Source organism: Salmo salar, chromosome 15 (genome assembly GCF_965601325.2).
Source record: "Salmo salar chromosome 15, fSalSal1, whole genome shotgun sequence".
NCBI lineage: Eukaryota > Metazoa > Chordata > Actinopteri > Salmoniformes > Salmonidae > Salmo > Salmo salar.
The window spans coordinates 64,673,426-64,696,532 of record NC_138305.1 but is presented as its reverse complement, the minus strand read 5'-3'; the positions used below and the strand labels follow the sequence as shown (position 1 = coordinate 64,696,532).

At 50.2% G+C, this 23,107-nt stretch overlaps 3 protein-coding genes across 6 annotated transcripts in view; all 3 read right to left on the bottom strand.

The window, feature by feature from the left end:
• The window catches only part of LOC145860894 (uncharacterized), a 40,314-nt gene extending 27,311 nt beyond the window's left edge, over window positions 1-13,003 (bottom strand). Inside the window, exon 1 of the mRNA XM_082961964.1 lies at window positions 12,852-13,003. The gene's annotated coding sequence lies outside the window, so the exon portion shown is untranslated. The remainder of the gene's footprint in view (window positions 1-12,851) is intronic.
• The window catches only part of LOC145860852 (uncharacterized), a 29,844-nt gene extending 10,193 nt beyond the window's left edge, over window positions 1-19,651 (bottom strand). Inside the window, exon 1 of the mRNA XM_082961532.1 lies at window positions 19,604-19,651. Within this exon, the coding sequence (XP_082817658.1) occupies window positions 19,604-19,651 (48 nt within the window). The remainder of the gene's footprint in view (window positions 1-19,603) is intronic.
• LOC106571880 (peregrin) overlaps window positions 1-23,107 on the bottom strand; it is an 89,729-nt gene that overhangs the window by 40,396 nt on the left and 26,226 nt on the right. The gene's annotated exons all lie outside the window — the stretch shown is intronic.

The window sequence follows — 23,107 nt, the reverse complement described above, 5'->3', positions numbered from 1 at the left end:
CCTGTAGTAGGATGAGTGTCGTGTGGTACTGTGACTGACCTGTAGTAGGATGAGTGTCGTGTGGTACTGTGACTGACCTGTAGTAGGATGAGTGTCGTGTGGTACTGTGACTGACCTGTAGTAGGATGAGTGTCGTGTGGTACTGTGACTGACCTGTAGTAGGATGAGTGTCGTGTGGTACTGTGACTGACCTGTAGTAGGATGAGTGTCGTGTGGTACTGTGACTGACCTGTAGTAGGATGAGTGTCGTGTGGTACTGTGACTGACCTGTAGTAGGATGAGTGTCGTGTGGTACTGTGACTGACCTGTAGTAGGATGAGTGTCGTGTGGTACTGTGACTGACCTGTAGTAGGATGAGTGTCGTGTGGTACTGTGACTGACCTGTAGTAGGATGAGTGTCGTGTGGTACTGTGACTGACCTGTAGTAGGATGAGTGTCGTGTGGTACTGTGACTGACCTGTAGTAGGATGAGTGTCGTGTGGTACTGTGACTGACCTGTAGTAGGATGAGTGTCGTGTGGTACTGCGATTGACCTGTAGTAGGATGAGTGTCGTGTGGTACTGTGACTGACCTGTAGTAGGATGAGTGTCGTGTGGTACTGTGACTGACCTGTAGTTGGATGAGTGTCGTGTGGTACTGTGACTGACCTGTAGTAGGATGAGTGTCGTGTGGTACTGTGACTGACCTGTAGTAGGATGAATGTCGTGTGGTACTGTGACTAACCTGAAGTAGGATGAGTGTCGTGTGGGACTGTGACTGACCTGTAGTAGGATGAGTGTCGTGTGGTACTGTGACTGACCTGTAGTAGGATGAGTGTCGTGTGGTACTGTGACTGACCTGTAGTTGGATGAGTGTCGTGTGGTACTGCGACTGACCTGTAGTTGGATGAGTGTCGTGTGGTACTGTGACTGACCTGTAGTAGGATGAGTGTTGTGTGGTACTGTGACTGACCTGTAGAAGGATGAGTGTCGTGTGGTACTGTGACTGACCTGTAGTAGGATGAGTGTCGTGTGGTACTGTGACTGACCTGTAGTAGGATGAGTGTCGTGTGGTACTGCGACTGACCTGTAGTAGGATGAGTGTCGTGTGGTACTGTGACTGACCTGTAGTAGGATGAGTGTCGTGTGGTACTGCGACTGACCTGTAGTAGGATGAGTGTCGTGTGGTACTGTGACTGACCTGTAGTAGGATGAGTGTCGTGTGGTACTGCGACTGACCTGTAGTAGGATGAGTGTCGTGTGGTACTGCTGACTGACCTGTAGTAGGATGAGTGTCGTGTGGTACTGCTGACTGACCTGTAGTAGGATGAGTGTCGTGTGGTACTGTGACTGACCTGTAGTAGGATGAGTGTCGTGTGGTACTGTGACTGACCTGTAGTAGGATGAGTGTCGTGTGGTACTGTGACTGACCTGTAGTAGGATGAGTGTCGTGTGGTACTGTGACTGACCTGTAGTAGGATGAGTGTCGTGTGGTACTGTGACTGACCTGTAGTAGGATGAGTGTCGTGTGGTACTGTGACTGACCTGTAGTAGGATGAGTGTCGTGTGGTACTGTGACTGACCTGTAGTAGGATGAGTGTCGTGTGGTACTGTGACTGACCTGTAGTAGGATGAGTGTCGTGTGGTACTGTGACTGACCTGTAGTAGGATGAGTGTCGTGTGGTACTGTGACTGACCTGTAGTAGGATGAGTGTCGTGTGGTACTGTGACTGACCTGTAGTAGGATGAGTGTCGTGTGGTACTGTGACTGACCTGTAGTAGGATGAGTGTCGTGTGGTACTGTGACTGACCTGTAGTAGGATGAGTGTCGTGTGGTACTGTGACTGACCTGTAGTAGGATGAGTGTCGTGTGGTACTGTGACTGACCTGTAGTAGGATGAGTGTCGTGTGGTACTGTGACTGACCTGTAGTAGGATGAGTGTCGTGTGGTACTGTGACTGACCTGTAGTAGGATGAGTGTCGTGTGGTACTGTGACTGACCTGTAGTAGGATGAGTGTCGTGTGGTACTGTGACTGACCTGTAGTAGGATGAGTGTCGTGTGGTACTGTGACTGACCTGTAGTAGGATGAGTGTCGTGTGGTACTGTGACTGACCTGTAGTAGGATGAGTGTCGTGTGGTACTGTGACTGACCTGTAGTAGGATGAGTGTCGTGTGGTACTGTGACTGACCTGTAGTAGGATGAGTGTCGTGTGGTACTGTGACTGACCTGTAGTAGGATGAGTGTCGTGTGGTACTGTGACTGACCTGTAGTAGGATGAGTGTCGTGTGGTACTGTGACTGACCTGTAGTAGGATGAGTGTCGTGTGGTACTGTGACTGACCTGTAGTAGGATGAGTGTCGTGTGGTACTGTGACTGACCTGTAGTAGGATGAGTGTCGTGTGGTACTGTGACTGACCTGTAGTAGGATGAGTGTCGTGTGGTACTGTGACTGACCTGTAGTAGGATGAGTGTCGTGTGGTACTGTGACTGACCTGTAGTAGGATGAGTGTCGTGTGGTACTGTGACTGACCTGTAGTAGGATGAGTGTCGTGTGGTACTGTGACTGACCTGTAGTAGGATGAGTGTCGTGTGGTACTGTGACTGACCTGTAGTAGGATGAGTGTCGTGTGGTACTGCGACTGACCTGTAGTAGGATGAGTGTCGTGTGGTACTGTGACTGACCTGTAGTAGGATGAGTGTCGTGTGGTACTGTGACTGACCTGTAGTAGGATGAGTGTCGTGTGGTACTGTGACTGACCTGTAGTAGGATGAGTGTCGTGTGGGACTGCGACTGACCTGTAGTAGGATGAGTGTCGTGTGGTACTGTGACTGACCTGTAGTAGGATGAGTGTCGTGTGGTACTGTGACTGACCTGTAGTAGGATGAGTGTCGTGTGGTACTGTGACTGACGACCTGTAGTAGGATGAGTGTCGTGTGGTACTGTGACTGACCTTGTAGTAGGATGAGTGTCGTGTGGTACTGTGACTGACCTGTAGTAGGATGAGTGTCGTGTGGTACTGTGACTGACCTGTAGTAGGATGAGTGTCGTGTGGTACTGTGACTGACCTGTAGTAGGATGAGTGTCGTGTGGTACTGTGACTGACCTGTAGTAGGATGAGTGTCGTGTGGTACTGTGACTGACCTGTAGTAGGATGAGTGTCGTGTGGTACTGTGACTGACCTGTAGTAGGATGAGTGTCGTGTGGTACTGTGACTGACTGACCTGTAGTAGGATGAGTGTCGTGTGGTACTGTGACTGACCTGTAGTAGGATGAGTGTCGTGTGGTACTGTGACTGACCTGTAGTAGGATGAGTGTCGTGTGGTACTGTGACTGACCTGTAGTAGGATGAGTGTCGTGTGGTACTGTGACTGACCTGCAGTAGGATGAGTGTCGTGTGGTACTGTGACTGACCTGTAGTAGGATGAGTGTCGTGTGGTACTGTGACTGACCTGTAGTAGGATGAGTGTCGTGTGGTACTGTGACTGACCTGTAGTAGGATGAGTGTCGTGTGGTACTGCGACTGACCTGCAGTAGGATGAGTGTCGTGTGGTACTGTGACTGACTGACCTGTAGTAGGATGAGTGTCGTGTGGTACTGTGACTGACCTGTAGTAGGATGAGTGTCGTGTGGTACTGTGACTGACTGACCTGTAGTAGGATGAGTGTCGTGTGGTACTGTGACTGACCTGTAGTAGGATGAGTGTCGTGTGGTACCGTGACTGACCTGTAGTAGGATGAGTGTCGTGTGGTACTGTGACTGACCTGTAGTAGGATGAGTGTCGTGTGGTACTGTGACTGACCTGTAGTAGGATGAGTGTCGTGTGGTACTGTGATTGACCTGTAGTAGGATGAGTGTCGTGTGGTACTGTGACTGACCTGTAGTAGGATGAGTGTCGTGTGGTACTGTGACTGACCTGTAGTAGGATGAGTGTCGTGTGGTACTGTGACTGACCTGTAGTAGGATGAGTGTCGTGTGGTACTGTGACTGACCTGTAGTAGGATGAGTGTCGTGTGGTACTGTGACTGACCTGTAGTTGGATGAGTGTCGTGTGGTACTGTGACTGACCTGTAGTAGGATGAGTGTCGTGTGGTACTGTGACTGACCTGTAGTTGGATGAGTGTCGTGTGGTACTGTGACTGACCTGTAGTAGGATGAGTGTCGTGTGGTACTGTGACTGACCTGTAGTAGGATGAGTGTCGTGTGGTACTGTGACTGACCTGTAGTAGGATGAGTGTCGTGTGGTACTGTGACTGACCTGTAGTAGGATGAGTGTCGTGTGGTACTGTGACTGACCTGTAGTAGGATGAGTGTCGTGTGGTACTGTGACTGACCTGTAGTAGGATGAGTGTCGTGTGGTACTGTGACTGACCTGTAGTAGGATGAGTGTCGTGTGGTACTGTGACTGACCTGTAGTAGGATGAGTGTCGTGTGGTACTGCGACTGACCTGTAGTAGGATGAGTGTCGTGTGGTACTGTGACTGACCTGTAGTAGGATGAGTGTCGTGTGGTACTGTGACTGACCTGTAGTAGGATGAGTGTCGTGTGGTACTGTGACTGACCTGTAGTAGGATGAGTGTCGTGTGGTACTGTGACTGACCTGTAGTAGGATGAGTGTCGTGTGGTACTGTGACTGACCTGTAGTAGGATGAGTGTCGTGTGGTACTGTGACTGACCTGTAGTAGGATGAGTGTCGTGTGGTACTGTGACTTGACCTGCAGTAGGATGAGTGTCGTGTGGTACTGTGACTGACCTGTAGTAGGATGAGTGTCGTGTGGTACTGTGACTGACCTGTAGTATGATGAGTGTCGTGTGGTACTGTGACTGACCTGTAGTAGGATGAGTGTCGTGTGGTACTGTGACTGACCTGTAGTAGGATGAGTGTCGTGTGGTACTGTGACTGACCTGTAGTAGGATGAGTGTCGTGTGGTACTGTGACTGACCTGTAGTAGGATGAGTGTCGTGTGGTACTGTGACTGACCTGTAGTAGGATGAGTGTCGTGTGGTACTGTGACTGACCTGTAGTAGGATGAGTGTCGTGTGGTACTGTGACTGACCTGCAGTAGGATGAGTGTCGTGTGGTACTGTGACTGACCTGTAGTAGGATGAGTGTCGTGTGGTACTGTGACTGACCTGGAGTAGGATGAGTGTCGTGTGGTACTGCGACTGACCTGTAGTAGGATGAGTGTCGTGTGGTACTGTGACTGACCTGTAGTAGGATGAGTGTCGTGTGGTACTGTGACTGACCTGTAGTAGGATGAGTGTCGTGTGGTACTGTGACTGACCTGTAGTAGGATGAGTGTCGTGTGGTACTGTGACTGACCTGTAGTAGGATGAGTGTCGTGTGGTACTGTGACTGACCTGTAGTAGGATGAGTGTCGTGTGGTACTGTGACTGACCTGTAGTAGGATGAGTGTCGTGTGGTACTGTGACTGACCTGTAGTAGGATGAGTGTCATGTGGTACTGTGACTGACCTGTAGTAGGATGAGTGTCGTGTGGTACTGTGACTGACCTGTAGTAGGATGAGTGTCGTGTGGTACTGTGACTGACCTGTAGTAGGATGAGTGTCGTGTGGTACTGTGACTGACCTGTAGTAGGATGAGTGTCGTGTGGTACTGTGACTGACCTGTAGTAGGATGAGTGTCGTGTGGTACTGTGACTGACCTGTAGTAGGATGAGTGTCGTGTGGTACTGTGACTGACCTGTAGTAGGATGAGTGTCGTGTGGTACTGTGACTGACCTGTAGTAGGATGAGTGTCGTGTGGTACTGTGACTGACCTGTAGTAGGATGAGTGTCGTGTGGTACTGTGACTGACCTGTAGTAGGATGAGTGTCGTGTGGTACTGTGACTGACCTGTAGTAGGATGAGTGTCGTGTGGTACTGACTGACTGACCTGTAGTAGGATGAGTGTCGTGTGGTACTGCTGACTGACCTGTAGTAGGATGAGTGTCGTGTGGTACTTGCTGACTGACCTGTAGTAGGATGAGTGTCGTGTGGTACTGTGACTGACCTGTAGTAGGATGAGTGTCGTGTGGTACTGTGACTGACCTGTAGTAGGATGAGTGTCGTGTGGTACTGTGACTGACCTGTAGTAGGATGAGTGTCGTGTGGTACTGTGACTGACCTGTAGCAGGATGAGTGTCGTGTGGTACTGTGACTGACCTGTAGTAGGATGAGTGTCGTGTGGTACTGTGACTGACTGACCTGCAGTAGGATGAGTGTCGTGTGGTACTGTGACTGACTGACCTGTAGTAGGATGAGTGTCGTGTGGTACTGTGACTGACCTGTAGTAGGATGAGTGTCGTGTGGTACTGTCGACTGACCTGTAGTAGGATGAGTGTCGTGTGGTACTGCTGACTGACCTGTAGTAGGATGAGTGTCGTGTGGTACTGTGACTGACCTGTAGTAGGATGAGTGTCGTGTGGTACTGTGACTGACCTGTAGTAGGATGAGTGTCGTGTGGTACTGTGACTGACCTGTAGTAGGATGAGTGTCGTGTGGTACTGTGACTGACCTGTAGTAGGATGAGTGTCGTGTGGTACTGTGACTGACCTGTAGTAGGATGAGTGTCGTGTGGTACTGTGACTGACCTGTAGTAGGATGAGTGTCGTGTGGTACTGTGACTGACCTGTAGTAGGATGAGTGTCGTGTGGTACTGTGACTGACCTGTAGTAGGATGAGTGTCGTGTGGTACTGTGACTGACCTGTAGTAGGATGAGTGTCGTGTGGTACTGTGACTGACCTGTAGTAGGATGAGTGTCGTGTGGTACTGCTGACTGACCTGTAGTAGGATGAGTGTCGTGTGGTACTGTGACTGACCTGTAGTAGGATGAGTGTCGTGTGGTACTGTGACTGACCTGTAGTAGGATGAGTGTCGTGTGGTACTGTGACTGACCTGTAGTAGGATGAGTGTCGTGTGGTACTGTGACTGACCTGTAGTAGGATGAGTGTCGTGTGGTACTGTGACTGACCTGTAGTAGGATGAGTGTCGTGTGGTACTGTGACTGACTCTGTAGTAGGATGAGTGTCGTGTGGTACTGTGACTGACCTGTAGTAGGATGAGTGTCGTGTGGTACTGTGACTGACCTGTAGTAGGATGAGTGTCGTGTGGTACTGTGACTGACCTGTAGTAGGATGAGTGTCGTGTGGTACTGCTGACTGACCTGTAGTAGGATGAGTGTCGTGTGGTACTGCGACTGACCTGTAGTAGGATGAGTGTCGTGTGGTACTGTGACTGACCTGTAGTAGGATGAGTGTCGTGTGGTACTGTCGACTGACCTGTAGTAGGATGAGTGTCGTGTGGTACTGCTGACTGACCTGTAGTAGGATGAGTGTCGTGTGGTACTGTGACTGACCTGTAGTAGGATGAGTGTCGTGTGGTACTGCGACTGACCTGTAGTAGGATGAGTGTCGTGTGGTACTGTGACTGACCTGTAGTAGGATGAGTGTCGTGTGGTACTGTGACTGACCTGTAGTAGGATGAGTGTCGTGTGGTACTGTGACTGACCTGTAGTAGGATGAGTGTCGTGTGGTACTGTGACTGACCTGTAGTAGGATGAGTGTCGTGTGGTACTGTGACTGACCTGTAGTAGGATGAGTGTCGTGTGGTACTGTGACTGACCTGTAGTAGGATGAGTGTCGTGTGGTACTGTGACTAGACCTGTAGTAGGATGAGTGTCGTGTGGTACTGTGACTGACCTGTAGTAGGATGAGTGTCGTGTGGTACTGTGACTGACCTGTAGTAGGATGAGTGTCGTGTGGTACTGTGACTGACCTGTAGTAGGATGAGTGTCGTGTGGTACTGTGACTGACCTGTAGTAGGATGAGTGTCGTGTGGTACTGTGACTGACCTGTAGTAGGATGAGTGTCGTGTGGTACTGTGACTGACCTGTAGTAGGATGAGTGTCGTGTGGTACTGTGACTGACCTGTAGTAGGATGAGTGTCGTGTGGTACTGCGACTGACCTGTAGTAGGATGAGTGTCGTGTGGTACTGTGACTGACCTGTAGTAGGATGAGTGTCGTGTGGTACTGCGACTGACCTGTAGTAGGATGAGTGTCGTGTGGTACTGCGACTGACCTGTAGTAGGATGAGTGTCGTGTGGTACTGTGACTGACCTGTAGTAGGATGAGTGTCGTGTGGTACTGTGACTGACCTGTAGTAGGATGAGTGTCGTGTGGTACTGTGACTGACCTGTAGTAGGATGAGTGTCGTGTGGTACTGTGACTGACCTGTAGTAGGATGAGTGTCGTGTGGTACTGTGACTGACCTGTAGTAGGATGAGTGTCGTGTGGTACTGCGACTGACCTGTAGTAGGATGAGTGTCGTGTGGTACTGTGACTGACCTGTAGTAGGATGAGTGTCGTGTGGTACTGTGACTGACCTGTAGTAGGATGAGTGTCGTGTGGTACTGTGACTGACCTGTAGTAGGATGAGTGTCGTGTGGTACTGTGACTGACCTGTAGTAGGATGAGTGTCGTGTGGTACTGTGACTGACCTGTAGTAGGATGAGTGTCGTGTGGTACTGTGACTGACCTGTAGTAGGATGAGTGTCGTGTGGTACTGTGACTGACCTGTAGTAGGATGAGTGTCGTGTGGTACTGTGACTGACCTGTAGTAGGATGAGTGTCGTGTGGTACTGTGACTGACCTGTAGTAGGATGAGTGTCGTGTGGTACTGTGACTGACCTGTAGTAGGATGAGTGTCGTGTGGTACTGTGACTGACCTGTAGTAGGATGAGTGTCGTGTGGTACTGTGACTGACCTGTAGTAGGATGAGTGTCGTGTGGTACTGTGACTGACCTGTAGTAGGATGAGTGTCGTGTGGTACTGTGACTGACCTGTAGTAGGATGAGTGTCGTGTGGTACTGCGACTGACCTGTAGTAGGATGAGTGTCGTGTGGTACTGCGACTGACCTGTAGTAGGATGAGTGTCGTGTGGTACTGTGACTGACCTGTAGTAGGATGAGTGTCGTGTGGTACTGTGACTGACCTGTAGTAGGATGAGTGTCGTGTGGTACTGTGACTGACCTGTAGTAGGATGAGTGTCGTGTGGTACTGCTGACTGACCTGTAGTAGGATGAGTGTCGTGTGGTACTGTGACTGACCTGTAGTAGGATGAGTGTCGTGTGGTACTGTGACTGACCTGTAGTAGGATGAGTGTCGTGTGGTACTGTGACTGACCTGTAGTAGGATGAGTGTCGTGTGGTACTGTGACTGACCTGTAGTAGGATGAGTGTCGTGTGGTACTGTGACTGACCTGTAGTAGGATGAGTGTCGTGTGGTACTGTGACTGACCTGTAGTAGGATGAGTGTCGTGTGGTACTGTGACTGACCTGTAGTAGGATGAGTGTCGTGTGGTACTGTGACTGACCTGTAGTAGGATGAGTGTCGTGTGGTACTGTGACTGACCTGTAGTAGGATGAGTGTCGTGTGGTACTGCGACTGACCTGTAGTAGGATGAGTGTCGTGTGGTACTGTGACTGACCTGTAGTAGGATGAGTGTCGTGTGGTACTGTGACTGACCTGTAGTAGGATGAGTGTCGTGTGGTACTGTGACTGACCTGTAGTAGGATGAGTGTCGTGTGGTACTGTGACTGACCTGTAGTAGGATGAGTGTCGTGTGGTACTGTGACTGACCTGTAGTAGGATGAGTGTCGTGTGGTACTGTGACTGACCTGTAGTAGGATGAGTGTCGTGTGGTACTGTGACTGACCTGTAGTAGGATGAGTGTCGTGTGGTACTGTGACTGACCTGTAGTAGGATGAGTGTCGTGTGGTACTGTGACTGACCTGTAGTAGGATGAGTGTCGTGTGGTACTGTGACTGACCTGTAGTAGGATGAGTGTCGTGTGGTACTGTGACTGACCTGTAGTAGGATGAGTGTCGTGTGGTACTGTGACTGACCTGTAGTAGGATGAGTGTCGTGTGGTACTGTGACTGACCTGTAGTAGGATGAGTGTCGTGTGGTACTGTGACTGACCTGTAGTAGGATGAGTGTCGTGTGGTACTGTGACTGACCTGTAGTAGGATGAGTGTCGTGTGGTACTGTGACTGACCTGTAGTAGGATGAGTGTCGTGTGGTACTGTGACTGACCTGTAGTAGGATGAGTGTCGTGTGGTACTGTGACTGACCTGTAGTAGGATGAGTGTCGTGTGGTACTGTGACTGACCTGTAGTAGGATGAGTGTCGTGTGGTACTGTGACTGACCTGTAGTAGGATGAGTGTCGTGTGGTACTGTGACTGACCTGTAGTAGGATGAGTGTCGTGTGGTACTGTGACTGACCTGTAGTAGGATGAGTGTCGTGTGGTACTGTGACTGACCTGTAGTAGGATGAGTGTCGTGTGGTACTGTGACTGACCTGTAGTAGGATGAGTGTCGTGTGGTACTGTGACTGACCTGTAGTAGGATGAGTGTCGTGTGGTACTGTGACTGACCTGTAGTAGGATGAGTGTCGTGTGGTACTGCGACTGACCTGTAGTAGGATGAGTGTCGTGTGGTACTGCGACTGACCTGTAGTAGGATGAGTGTCGTGTGGTACTGCGACTGACCTGTAGTAGGATGAGTGTCGTGTGGTACTGTGACTGACCTGTAGTAGGATGAGTGTCGTGTGGTACTGTGACTGACCTGTAGTAGGATGAGTGTCGTGTGGTACTGTGACTGACCTGTAGTAGGATGAGTGTCGTGTGGTACTGTGACTGACCTGTAGTAGGATGAGTGTCGTGTGGTACTGTGACTGACCTGTAGTAGGATGAGTGTCGTGTGGTACTGTGACTGACCTGTAGTAGGATGAGTGTCGTGTGGTACTGTGACTGACCTGTAGTAGGATGAGTGTCGTGTGGTACTGTGACTGACCTGTAGTAGGATGAGTGTCGTGTGGTACTGCTGACTGACCTGTAGTAGGATGAGTGTCGTGTGGTACTGTGACTGACCTGTAGTAGGATGAGTGTCGTGTGGTACTGTGACTGACCTGTAGTAGGATGAGTGTCGTGTGGTACTGTGACTGACCTGTAGTAGGATGAGTGTCGTGTGGTACTGTGACTGACCTGTAGTAGGATGAGTGTCGTGTGGTACTGTGACTGACCTGTAGTAGGATGAGTGTCGTGTGGTACTGTGACTGACCTGTAGTAGGATGAGTGTCGTGTGGTACTGTGACTGACCTGTAGTAGGATGAGTGTCGTGTGGTACTGTGACTGACCTGTAGTAGGATGAGTGTCGTGTGGTACTGTGACTGACCTGTAGTAGGATGAGTGTCGTGTGGTACTGTGACTGACCTGTAGTAGGATGAGTGTCGTGTGGTACTGTGACTGACCTGTAGTAGGATGAGTGTCGTGTGGTACTGTGACTGACCTGTAGTAGGATGAGTGTCGTGTGGTACTGTGACTGACCTGTAGTAGGATGAGTGTCGTGTGGTACTGTGACTGACCTGTAGTAGGATGAGTGTCGTGTGGTACTGTGACTGACCTGTAGTAGGATGAGTGTCGTGTGGTACTGTGACTGACCTGTAGTAGGATGAGTGTCGTGTGGTACTGTGACTGACCTGTAGTAGGATGAGTGTCGTGTGGTACTGTGACTGACCTGTAGTAGGATGAGTGTCGTGTGGTACTGTGACTGACCTGTAGTAGGATGAGTGTCGTGTGGTACTGTGACTGACCTGTAGTAGGATGAGTGTCGTGTGGTACTGTGACTGACCTGTAGTAGGATGAGTGTCGTGTGGTACTGTGACTGACCTGTAGAAGGATGAGTGTCGTGTGGTACTGTGACTGACCTGTAGTAGGATGAGTGTCGTGTGGTACTGTGACTGACCTGTAGTAGGATGAGTGTCGTGTGGTACTGTGACTGACCTGTAGTAGGATGAGTGTCGTGTGGTACTGTGACTGACCTGTAGTAGGATGAGTGTCGTGTGGTACTGTGACTGACCTGTAGTAGGATGAGTGTCGTGTGGTACTGTGACTGACCTGTAGTAGGATGAGTGTCGTGTGGTACTGTGACTGACCTGTAGTAGGATGAGTGTCGTGTGGTACTGTGACTGACCTGTAGTAGGATGAGTGTCGTGTGGTACTGTGACTGACCTGTAGTAGGATGAGTGTCGTGTGGTACTGTGACTGACCTGTAGTAGGATGAGTGTCGTGTGGTACTGTGACTGACCTGTAGTAGGATGAGTGTCGTGTGGTACTGTGACTGACCTGTAGTAGGATGAGTGTCGTGTGGTACTGTGACTGACCTGTAGTAGGATGAGTGTCGTGTGGTACTGTGACTGACCTGTAGTAGGATGAGTGTCGTGTGGTACTGTGACTGACCTGTAGTAGGATGAGTGTCGTGTGGTACTGTGACTGACCTGTAGTAGGATGAGTGTCGTGTGGTACTGTGACTGACCTGTAGTAGGATGAGTGTCGTGTGGTACTGTGACTGACCTGTAGTAGGATGAGTGTCGTGTGGTACTGTGACTGACCTGTAGTAGGATGAGTGTCGTGTGGTACTGTGACTGACCTGTAGTAGGATGAGTGTCGTGTGGTACTGTGACTGACCTGTAGTAGGATGAGTGTCGTGTGGTACTGTGACTGACCTGTAGTAGGATGAGTGTCGTGTGGTACTGTGACTGACCTGTAGTAGGATGAGTGTCGTGTGGTACTGTGACTGACCTGTAGTAGGATGAGTGTCGTGTGGTACTGCTGACTGACCTGTAGTAGGATGAGTGTCGTGTGGTACTGCTGACTGACCTGTAGTAGGATGAGTGTCGTGTGGTACTGTGACTGACCTGTAGTAGGATGAGTGTCGTGTGGTACTGTGACTGACCTGTAGTAGGATGAGTGTCGTGTGGTACTGCGACTGACCTGTAGTAGGATGAGTGTCGTGTGGTACTGCGACTGACCTGTAGTAGGATGAGTGTCGTATGGTACTGCGACTGACCTGTAGTAGGATGAGTGTCGTGTGGTACTGTGACTGACCTGTAGTAGGATGAGTGTCGTGTGGTACTGTGACTGACCTGTAGTAGGATGAGTGTCGTGTGGTACTGTGACTGACCTGTAGTAGGATGAGTGTCGTGTGGTACTGTGACTGACCTGTAGTAGGATGAGTGTCGTGTGGTACTGTGACTGACCTGTAGTAGGATGAGTGTCGTGTGGTACTGTGACTGACCTGTAGTAGGATGAGTGTCGTGTGGTACTGTGACTGACCTGTAGTAGGATGAGTGTCGTGTGGTACTGTGACTGACCTGTAGTAGGATGAGTGTCGTGTGGTACTGTGACTGACCTGTAGTAGGATGAGTGTCGTGTGGTACTGTGACTGACCTGTAGTAGGATGAGTGTCGTGTGGTACTGTGACTGACCTGTAGTAGGATGAGTGTCGTGTGGTACTGTGACTGACCTGTAGTAGGATGAGTGTCGTGTGGTACTGTGACTGACCTGTAGTAGGATGAGTGTCGTGTGGTACTGTGACTGACCTGTAGTAGGATGAGTGTCGTGTGGTACTGTGACTGACCTGTAGTAGGATGAGTGTCGTGTGGTACTGTGACTGACCTGTAGTAGGATGAGTGTCGTGTGGTACTGTGACTGACCTGTAGTAGGATGAGTGTCGTGTGGTACTGTGACTGACCTGTAGTAGGATGAGTGTCGTGTGGTACTGTGACTGACCTGTAGTAGGATGAGTGTCGTGTGGTACTGTGACTGACCTGTAGTAGGATGAGTGTCGTGTGGTACTGTGACTGACCTGTAGTAGGATGAGTGTCGTGTGGTACTGTGACTGACCTGTAGTAGGATGAGTGTCGTGTGGTACTGTGACTGACCTGTAGTAGGATGAGTGTCGTGTGGTACTGTGACTGACCTGTAGTAGGATGAGTGTCGTGTGGTACTGTGACTGACCTGTAGTAGGATGAGTGTCGTGTGGTACTGTGACTGACCTGTAGTAGGATGAGTGTCGTGTGGTACTGTGACTGACCTGTAGTAGGATGAGTGTCGTGTGGTACTGTGACTGACCTGTAGTAGGATGAGTGTCGTGTGGTACTGTGACTGACCTGTAGTAGGATGAGTGTCGTGTGGTACTGCGACTGACCTGTAGTAGGATGAGTGTCGTGTGGTACTGTGACTGACCTGTAGTAGGATGAGTGTCGTGTGGTACTGTGACTGACCTGTAGTAGGATGAGTGTCGTGTGGTACTGTGACTGACCTGTAGTAGGATGAGTGTCGTGTGGTACTGTGACTGACCTGTAGTAGGATGAGTGTCGTGTGGTACTGTGACTGACCTGTAGTAGGATGAGTGTCGTGTGGTACTGTGACTGACCTGTAGTAGGATGAGTGTCGTGTGGTACTGTGACTGACCTGTAGTAGGATGAGTGTCGTGTGGTACTGTGACTGACCTGTAGTAGGATGAGTGTCGTGTGGTACTGTGACTGACCTGTAGTAGGATGAGTGTCGTGTGGTACTGTGACTGACCTGTAGTAGGATGAGTGTCGTGTGGTACTGTGACTGACCTGTAGTAGGATGAGTGTCGTGTGGTACTGTGACTGACCTGTAGTAGGATGAGTGTCGTGTGGTACTGTGACTGACCTGTAGTAGGATGAGTGTCGTGTGGTACTGTGACTGACCTGTAGTAGGATGAGTGTCGTGTGGTACTGTGACTGACCTGTAGTAGGATGAGTGTCGTGTGGTACTGTGACTGACCTGTAGTAGGATGAGTGTCGTGTGGTACTGTGACTGACCTGTAGTAGGATGAGTGTCGTGTGGTACTGTGACTGACCTGTAGTAGGATGAGTGTCGTGTGGTACTGTGACTGACCTGTAGTAGGATGAGTGTCGTGTGGTACTGTGACTGACCTGTAGTAGGATGAGTGTCGTGTGGTACTGTGACTGACCTGTAGTAGGATGAGTGTCGTGTGGTACTGTGACTGACCTGTAGTAGGATGAGTGTCGTGTGGTACTGTGACTGACCTGTAGTAGGATGAGTGTCGTGTGGTACTGTGACTGACCTGTAGTAGGATGAGTGTCGTGTGGTACTGTGACTGACCTGTAGTAGGATGAGTGTCGTGTGGTACTGTGACTGACCTGTAGTAGGATGAGTGTCGTGTGGTACTGTGACTGACCTGTAGTAGGATGAGTGTCGTGTGGTACTGTGACTGACCTGTAGTAGGATGAGTGTCGTGTGGTACTGTGACTGACCTGTAGTAGGATGAGTGTCGTGTGGTACTGTGACTGACCTGTAGTAGGATGAGTGTCGTGTGGTACTGTGACTGACCTGTAGTAGGATGAGTGTCGTGTGGTACGTGCTGACTGACCTGTAGTAGGATGAGTGTCGTGTGGTACTGTGACTGACCTGTAGTAGGATGAGTGTCGTGTGGTACTGTGACTGACCTGTAGTAGGATGAGTGTCGTGTGGTACTGTGACTGACCTGTAGTAGGATGAGTGTCGTGTGGTACTGTGACTGACCTGTAGTAGGATGAGTGTCGTGTGGTACTGTGACTGACCTGTAGTAGGATGAGTGTCGTGTGGTACTGTGACTGACCTGTAGTAGGATGAGTGTCGTGTGGTACTGTGACTGACCTGTAGTAGGATGAGTGTCGTGTGGTACTGCTGACTGACCTGTAGTAGGATGAGTGTCGTGTGGTACTGTGACTGACCTGTAGTAGGATGAGTGTCGTGTGGTACTGTGACTGACCTGTAGTAGGATGAGTGTCGTGTGGTACTGTGACTGACCTGTAGTAGGATGAGTGTCGTGTGGTACTGTGACTGACCTGTAGTAGGATGAGTGTCGTGTGGTACTGTGACTGACCTGTAGTAGGATGAGTGTCGTGTGGTACTGTGACTGACCTGTAGTAGGATGAGTGTCGTGTGGTACTGCGACTGACCTGTAGTAGGATGAGTGTCGTGTGGTACTGCGACTGACCTGTAGTAGGATGAGTGTCGTGTGGTACTGCGACTGACCTGTAGTAGGATGAGTGTCGTGTGGTACTGTGACTGACCTGTAGTAGGATGAGTGTCGTGTGGTACTGTGACTGACCTGTAGTAGGATGAGTGTCGTGTGGTACTGTGACTGACCTGTAGTAGGATGAGTGTCGTGTGGTACTGTGACTGACCTGTAGTAGGATGAGTGTCGTGTGGTACTGTGACTGACCTGTAGTAGGATGAGTGTCGTGTGGTACTGTGACTGACCTGTAGTAGGATGAGTGTCGTGTGGTACTGTGACTGACCTGTAGTAGGATGAGTGTCGTGTGGTACTGTGACTGACCTGTAGTAGGATGAGTGTCGTGTGGTACTGTGACTGACCTGTAGTAGGATGAGTGTCGTGTGGTACTGTGACTGACCTGTAGTAGGATGAGTGTCGTGTGGTACTGTGACTGACCTGTAGTAGGATGAGTGTCGTGTGGTACTGTGACTGACCTGTAGTAGGATGAGTGTCGTGTGGTACTGTGACTGACCTGTAGTAGGATGAGTGTCGTGTGGTACTGTGACTGACCTGTAGTAGGATGAGTGTCGTGTGGTACTGTGACTGACCTGTAGTAGGATGAGTGTCGTGTGGTACTGTGACTGACCTGTAGTAGGATGAGTGTCGTGTGGTACTGTGACTGACCTGTAGTAGGATGAGTGTCGTGTGGTACTGTGACTGACTGACCTGTAGTAGGATGAGTGTCGTGTGGTACTGTGACTGACCTGTAGTAGGATGAGTGTCGTGTGGTACTGTGACTGACCTGTAGTAGGATGAGTGTCGTGTGGTACTGTGACTGACCTGTAGTAGGATGAGTGTCGTGTGGTACTGTGACTGACCTGTAGTAGGATGAGTGTCGTGTGGTACTGTGACTGACCTGTAGTAGGATGAGTGTCGTGTGGTACTGTGACTGACCTGTAGTAGGATGAGTGTCGTGTGGTACTGTGACTGACCTGTAGTAGGATGAGTGTCGTGTGGTACTGTGACTGACCTGTAGTAGGATGAGTGTCGTGTGGTACTGTGACTGACCTGTAGTAGGATGAGTGTCGTGTGGTACTGTGACTGACCTGTAGTAGGATGAGTGTCGTGTGGTACTGTGACTGACCTGTAGTAGGATGAGTGTCGTGTGGTACTGTGACTGACCTGTAGTAGGATGAGTGTCGTGTGGTACTGTGACTGACTGACCTGTAGTAGGATGAGTGTCGTGTGGTACTGTGACTGACCTGTAGTAGGATGAGTGTCGTGTGGTACTGTGACTGACTGACCTGTAGTAGGATGAGTGTCGTGTGGTACTGTGACTGACCTGTAGTAGGATGAGTGTCGTGTGGTACTGTCGACTGACCTGTAGTAGGATGAGTGTCGTGTGGTACTGTGACTGACCTGTAGTAGGATGAGTGTCGTGTGGTACTGTGACTGACCTGTAGTAGGATGAGTGTCGTGTGGTACTGTGACTGACCTGTAGTAGGATGAGTGTCGTGTGGTACTGTGACTGACCTGTAGTAGGATGAGTGTCGTGTGGTACTGTGACTGACCTGTAGTAGGATGAGTGTCGTGTGGTACTGTGACTGACCTGTAGTAGGATGAGTGTCGTGTGGTACTGTGACTGACCTGTAGTAGGATGAGTGTCGTGTGGTACTGTGACTGACCTGTAGTAGGATGAGTGTCGTGTGGTACTGTGACTGACCTGTAGTAGGATGAGTGTCGTGTGGTACTGTGACTGACCTGTAGTAGGATGAGTGTCGTGTGGTACTGCGACTGACCTGTAGTAGGATGAGTGTCGTGTGGTACTGTGACTGACCTGTAGTAGGATGAGTGTCGTGTGGTACTGTGACTGACCTGTAGTAGGATGAGTGTCGTGTGGTACTGTGACTGACCTGTAGTAGGATGAGTGTCGTGTGGTACTGTGACTGACCTGTAGTAGGATGAGTGTCGTGTGGTACTGTGACTGACCTGTAGTAGGATGAGTGTCGTGTGGTACTGTGACTGACTGACCTGTAGTAGGATGAGTGTCGTGTGGTACTGCGACTGACCTGTAGTAGGATGAGTGTCGTGTGGTACTGTGACTGACCTGTAGTAGGATGAGTGTCGTGTGGTACTGTGACTGACCTGTAGTAGGATGAGTGTCGTGTGGTACTGTGACTGACCTGTAGTAGGATGAGTGTCGTGTGGTACTGTGACTGACCTGTAGTAGGATGAGTGTCGTGTGGTACTGTGACTGACCTGTAGTAGGATGAGTGTCGTGTGGTACTGTGACTGACCTGTAGTAGGATGAGTGTCGTGTGGTACTGTGACTGACCTGTAGTAGGATGAGTGTCGTGTGGTACTGTGACTGACCTGTAGTAGGATGAGTGTCGTGTGGTACTGTGACTGACCTGTAGTAGGATGAGTGTCGTGTGGTACTGTGACTGACCTGTAGTAGGATGAGTGTCGTGTGGTACTGTGACTGACCTGTAGTAGGATGAGTGTCGTGTGGTACTGTGACTGACCTGTAGTAGGATGAGTGTCGTGTGGTACTGTGACTGACCTGTAGTAGGATGAGTGTCGTGTGGTACTGTGACTGACTACTGTAGTAGGATGAGTGTCGTGTGGTACTGTGACTGACCTGTAGTAGGATGAGTGTCGTGTGGTACTGTGACTGACCTGTAGTAGGATGAGTGTCGTGTGGTACTGTGACTGACCTGTAGTAGGATGAGTGTCGTGTGGTACTGTGACTGACCTGTAGTAGGATGAGTGTCGTGTGGTACTGCGACTGACCTGTAGTAGGATGAGTGTCGTGTGGTACTGCGACTGACCTGTAGTAGGATGAGTGTCGTGTGGTACTGTGACTGACCTGTAGTAGGATGAGTGTCGTGTGGTACTGTGACTGACCTGTAGTAGGATGAGTGTCGTGTGGTACTGCGACTGACCTGTAGTAGGATGAGTGTCGTGTGGTACTGTGACTGACCTGTAGTAGGATGAGTGTCGTGTGGTACTGTGACTGACCTGTAGTAGGATGAGTGTCGTGTGGTACTGTGACTGACCTGTAGTAGGATGAGTGTCGTGTGGTACTGTGACTGACCTGTAGTAGGATGAGTGTCGTGTGGTACTGTGACTGACCTGTAGTAGGATGAGTGTCGTGTGGTACTGTGACTGACCTGTAGCCGGATGAGTGTCGTGTGGTACTGTGACTGACCTGTAGTAGGATGAGTGTCGTGTGGTACTGTGACTGACCTGTAGTTGGATGAGTGTCGTGTGGTACTGTGACTGACCTGTAGTAGGATGAGTGTCGTGTGGTACTGTGACTGACCTGTAGTAGGATGAGTGTCGTGTGGTACTGTGACTGACCTGTAGTCGGATGAGTGTCGTGTGGTACTGTGACAGATATGTAGTTGGATGAGTGTCGTGTGGTACTGTGACTGACTGACCTGTAGTAGGATGAGTGTCGTGTGGTACTGTGACTGCCCTGTAGTAGGATGAGTGTCGTGTGGTACTGTGACTGCCCTGTAGTAGGATGAGTGTCGTGTGGTACTGTGACTGCCCTGTAGTAGGATGAGTGTCGTGTGGTACTGTGACTGACCTGTAGTAGGATGAGTGTCGTGTGGTACTGCGACTGACCTGTAGTAGGATGAGTGTTGTGTGGTACTGCGATTGACCTGTAGTTGGATGAGTGTCGTGTGGTACTGTGACTGACCTGTAGAAGGATGAGTGTCATGTGGTACTGTGACTGACCTGGAGTAGGATGTGTGTCGTGTGGGACTGCGATTGACCTGTAGCCATGTGAGAGTCGTGTGCTACTGTGACTGACCTGTAGCCGGATGAGTGTCGTGTGTTACTGTGACTGACCTGTAGTAGGATGAGTGTCGTGTGGTACTGTGACTGACCTGTAGTCGGATGAGTGTCGTGTGGTACTGTGACTGACCTGCAGTAGGATGAGTGTTGTGTGGTACTGCGACTGACCTGTAGTAAGATGAGTGTTGTGTGGTACTGTGACTGACTGACCTGTAGTAGGATGAGTGTCGTGTGGTACTGTGACTGACTGACCTGTAGTAGGATGAGTGTCGTGTGGTACTGTGACTGACTGACCTGTAGTAGGATAAGTGTCGTGTGGTACTGCGATTGACCTGGAGTAGGATGAGTGTCGTGTGGTACTGTGACTGACCTGTAGTAGGATGAGTGTCGTGTGGTACTGTGACTGACCTGTAGTAGGATGAGTGTCGTGTGGTACTGTGACTGACCTGTAGTTGGATGAATGTCGTATGGTACTGTGACTGCCCGACCTGTAGTAGGATGAGTGTCGTGTGGTACTGTGACTGCCCTGTAGTAGGATGAGTGTCGTGTGGTACTGTGACTGCCCTTCAGTAGGATGAGTGTTGTGTGGTACTGCGATTGACCTGTAGTTGGATGAGTGTCGTGTGGTATTGTGACTGACCTGTAGTAGGATGAGTGTTGTGTGGTACTGTGACTGACCTGTAGAAGGATGAGTGTCATGTGGTACTGTGACTGACCTGTAGTAGGATGTGTGTCGTGTGGGACTGCGATTGACCTGTAGTAGGATGAGTGTCGTGTGGTACTGTGACTGACCTGTAGTAGGATGAGTGTCGTGTGGTACTGTGACTGACCTGTAGTCGGATGAGTGTCGTGTGGTACTGTGACAGATATGTAGTAGGATGAGCGTCGTGTGGTACTGTGACTGACTGACCTGTAGTAGGATGAGTGTCGTGTGGTACTGTGACTGACCTGCAGTAGTATGAGTGTCGTGTGGTACTGTGACTGACTGACCTGTAGTAGGATGAGTGTCGTGTGGTACTGCGATTGACCTGGAGTAGGATGAGTGTCGTGTGGTACTGTGACTGCCCGACCTGTAGTAGGATGAGTATCGTGTGGTACTGTGACTGCCCTGTAGTAGGATGAGTGTCGTGTGGTACTGTGACTGCCCGACCTGTAGTAGGATGAGTATCGTGTGGTACTGTGACTGCCCTGTAGTAGGATGAGTGTCGTGTGGTACTGTGACTGCCCTGTAGTAGGATGAGTGTCATGTGGTACTGTGACTGACCTGGGGTAGGATGAATGTTGTGTGGTACTGTGACTAACCTGAAGTAGGATGAGTGTCGTGTGGTACTGCGATTGACCTGGAGTAGGATGAGTGTCGTGTGGTACTGTGACTGACCTGTAGTAGGATGAGTGTCGTGTGGTACTGTGACTGACCTGTAGTAGGATGAGTGTTGTGTGGTACTGTGACTGACCTGTAGAAGGATGAGTGTCATGTGGTACTGTGACTGACATGTAGTAGGATGTGTGTCGTGTGGGACTGCGATTGACCTGTAGTAGGATGAGTGTCGTGTGGTACTGTGACTGACCTGTAGTAGGATGAGTGTCGTGTGGTACTGTGACTGACCTGTAGTCGGATGAGTGTCGTGTGGTACTGTGACAGATATGTAGTAGGATTAGTGTCGTGTGGTACTGTGACTGACTGACCTGTAGTAGGATGAGTGTCGTGTGGTACTGTGACTGACCTGCAGTAGTATGAGTGTCGTGTGGTACTGTGACTGACTGAACTATAGTAGGATGAGTGTCGTGTGGTACTGCGATTGACCTGGAGTAGGATGAGTGTCGTGTGGTACTGTGACTGACCTGTAGTAGGATGAGTGTCGTGTGGTACTGTGACTGACCTGTAGTTGGATGAGTGTCGTATGGTACTGTGACTGCCCGACCTGTAGTAGGATGAGTGTCGTGTGGTACTGTGACTGCCCTGTAGTAGGATGAGTGTCGTGTGGTACTGTGACTGACCTGTAGTATGATGAGTGTCATGTGGTACTGTGACTGACCTGGAGTAGGATGTGTGTCGTGTGGGACTGCGATTGACCTGTAGCCGGATGAGTGTCGTGTGCTACTGTGACTGACCTGTAGCCGGATGAGTGTCGTGTGGTACTGTGACTGACCTGTAGTAGGATGAGTGTCGTGTGGTACTGTGACTGACCTGTAGTCGGATGAGTGTCGTGTGGTACTGTGACAGATATGTAGTAGGATTAGTGTCGTGTGGTACTGTGACTGACTGACCTGTAGTAGGATGAGTGTCGTGTGGTACTGTGACTGACCTGCAGTAGTATGAGTGTCGTGTGGTACTGTGACTGACTGAACTGTAGTAGGATGAGTGTCGTGTGGTACTGCGATTGACCTGGAGTAGGATGAGTGTAGTGTGGTACTGTGACTGACCTGTAGTAGGATGAGTGTCGTGTGGTACTGTGACTGACCTGTAGTTGGATGAGTGTCGTATGGTACTGTGACTGCCCGACCTGTAGTAGGATGAGTGTCGTGTGGTACTGTGACTGCCCTGTAGTAGGATGAGTGTCGTGTGGTACTGTGACTGACCTGTAGTAGGAAGAGTGTCGTGTGGTACTGTGACTGACCTGTAGTAGGATGAGTGTTGTGTGGTACTCTGACTGACCTGAAGTAGGATGAGTGTCGTGTGGGACTGTGACTGACCTGTAGTAGGATGAGTGTCGTGTGGTACTGTGACTGACCTGGAGTAGGATGAGTGTCGTGTGGTACTGTGACTGACCTGTAGTAGGATGAGTGTCGTGTGGTACTGTGACTGACCTGTAGTAGGATGAGTGTCGTGTGGTACTGTGACTGACCTGTAGTCGGATGAGTGTCGTGTGGTACTGTGACAGATATGTAGTAGGATGAGCGTCGTGTGGTACTGTGACTGACTGACCTGTAGTAGGATGAGCGTCGTGTGGTACTGTGACTGACCTGCAGTAGTATGAGTGTCGTGTGGTACTGTGACTGACTGACCTGTAGTAGGATGAGTGTCGTGTGGTACTGCGATTGACCTGGAGTAGGATGAGTGTCGTGTGGTACTGTGACTGCCCGACCTGTAGTAGGATGAGTATCGTGTGGTACTGTGACTGCCCTGTAGTAGGATGAGTGTCGTGTGGTACTGTGACTGCCCTGTAGTAGGATGAGTGTCATGTGGTACTGTGACTGACCTGGGGTAGGATGAATGTTGTGTGGTACTGTGACTAACCTGAAGTAGGATGAGTGTCGTGTGGTACTGCGATTGACCTGGAGTAGGATGAGTGTCGTGTGGTACTGTGACTGACCTGTAGTAGGATGAGTGTCGTGTGGTACTGTGACTGACCTGTAGTAGGATGAGTGTTGTGTGGTACTGTGACTGACCTGTAGAAGGATGAGTGTCATGTGGTACTGTGACTGACCTGTAGTAGGATGTGT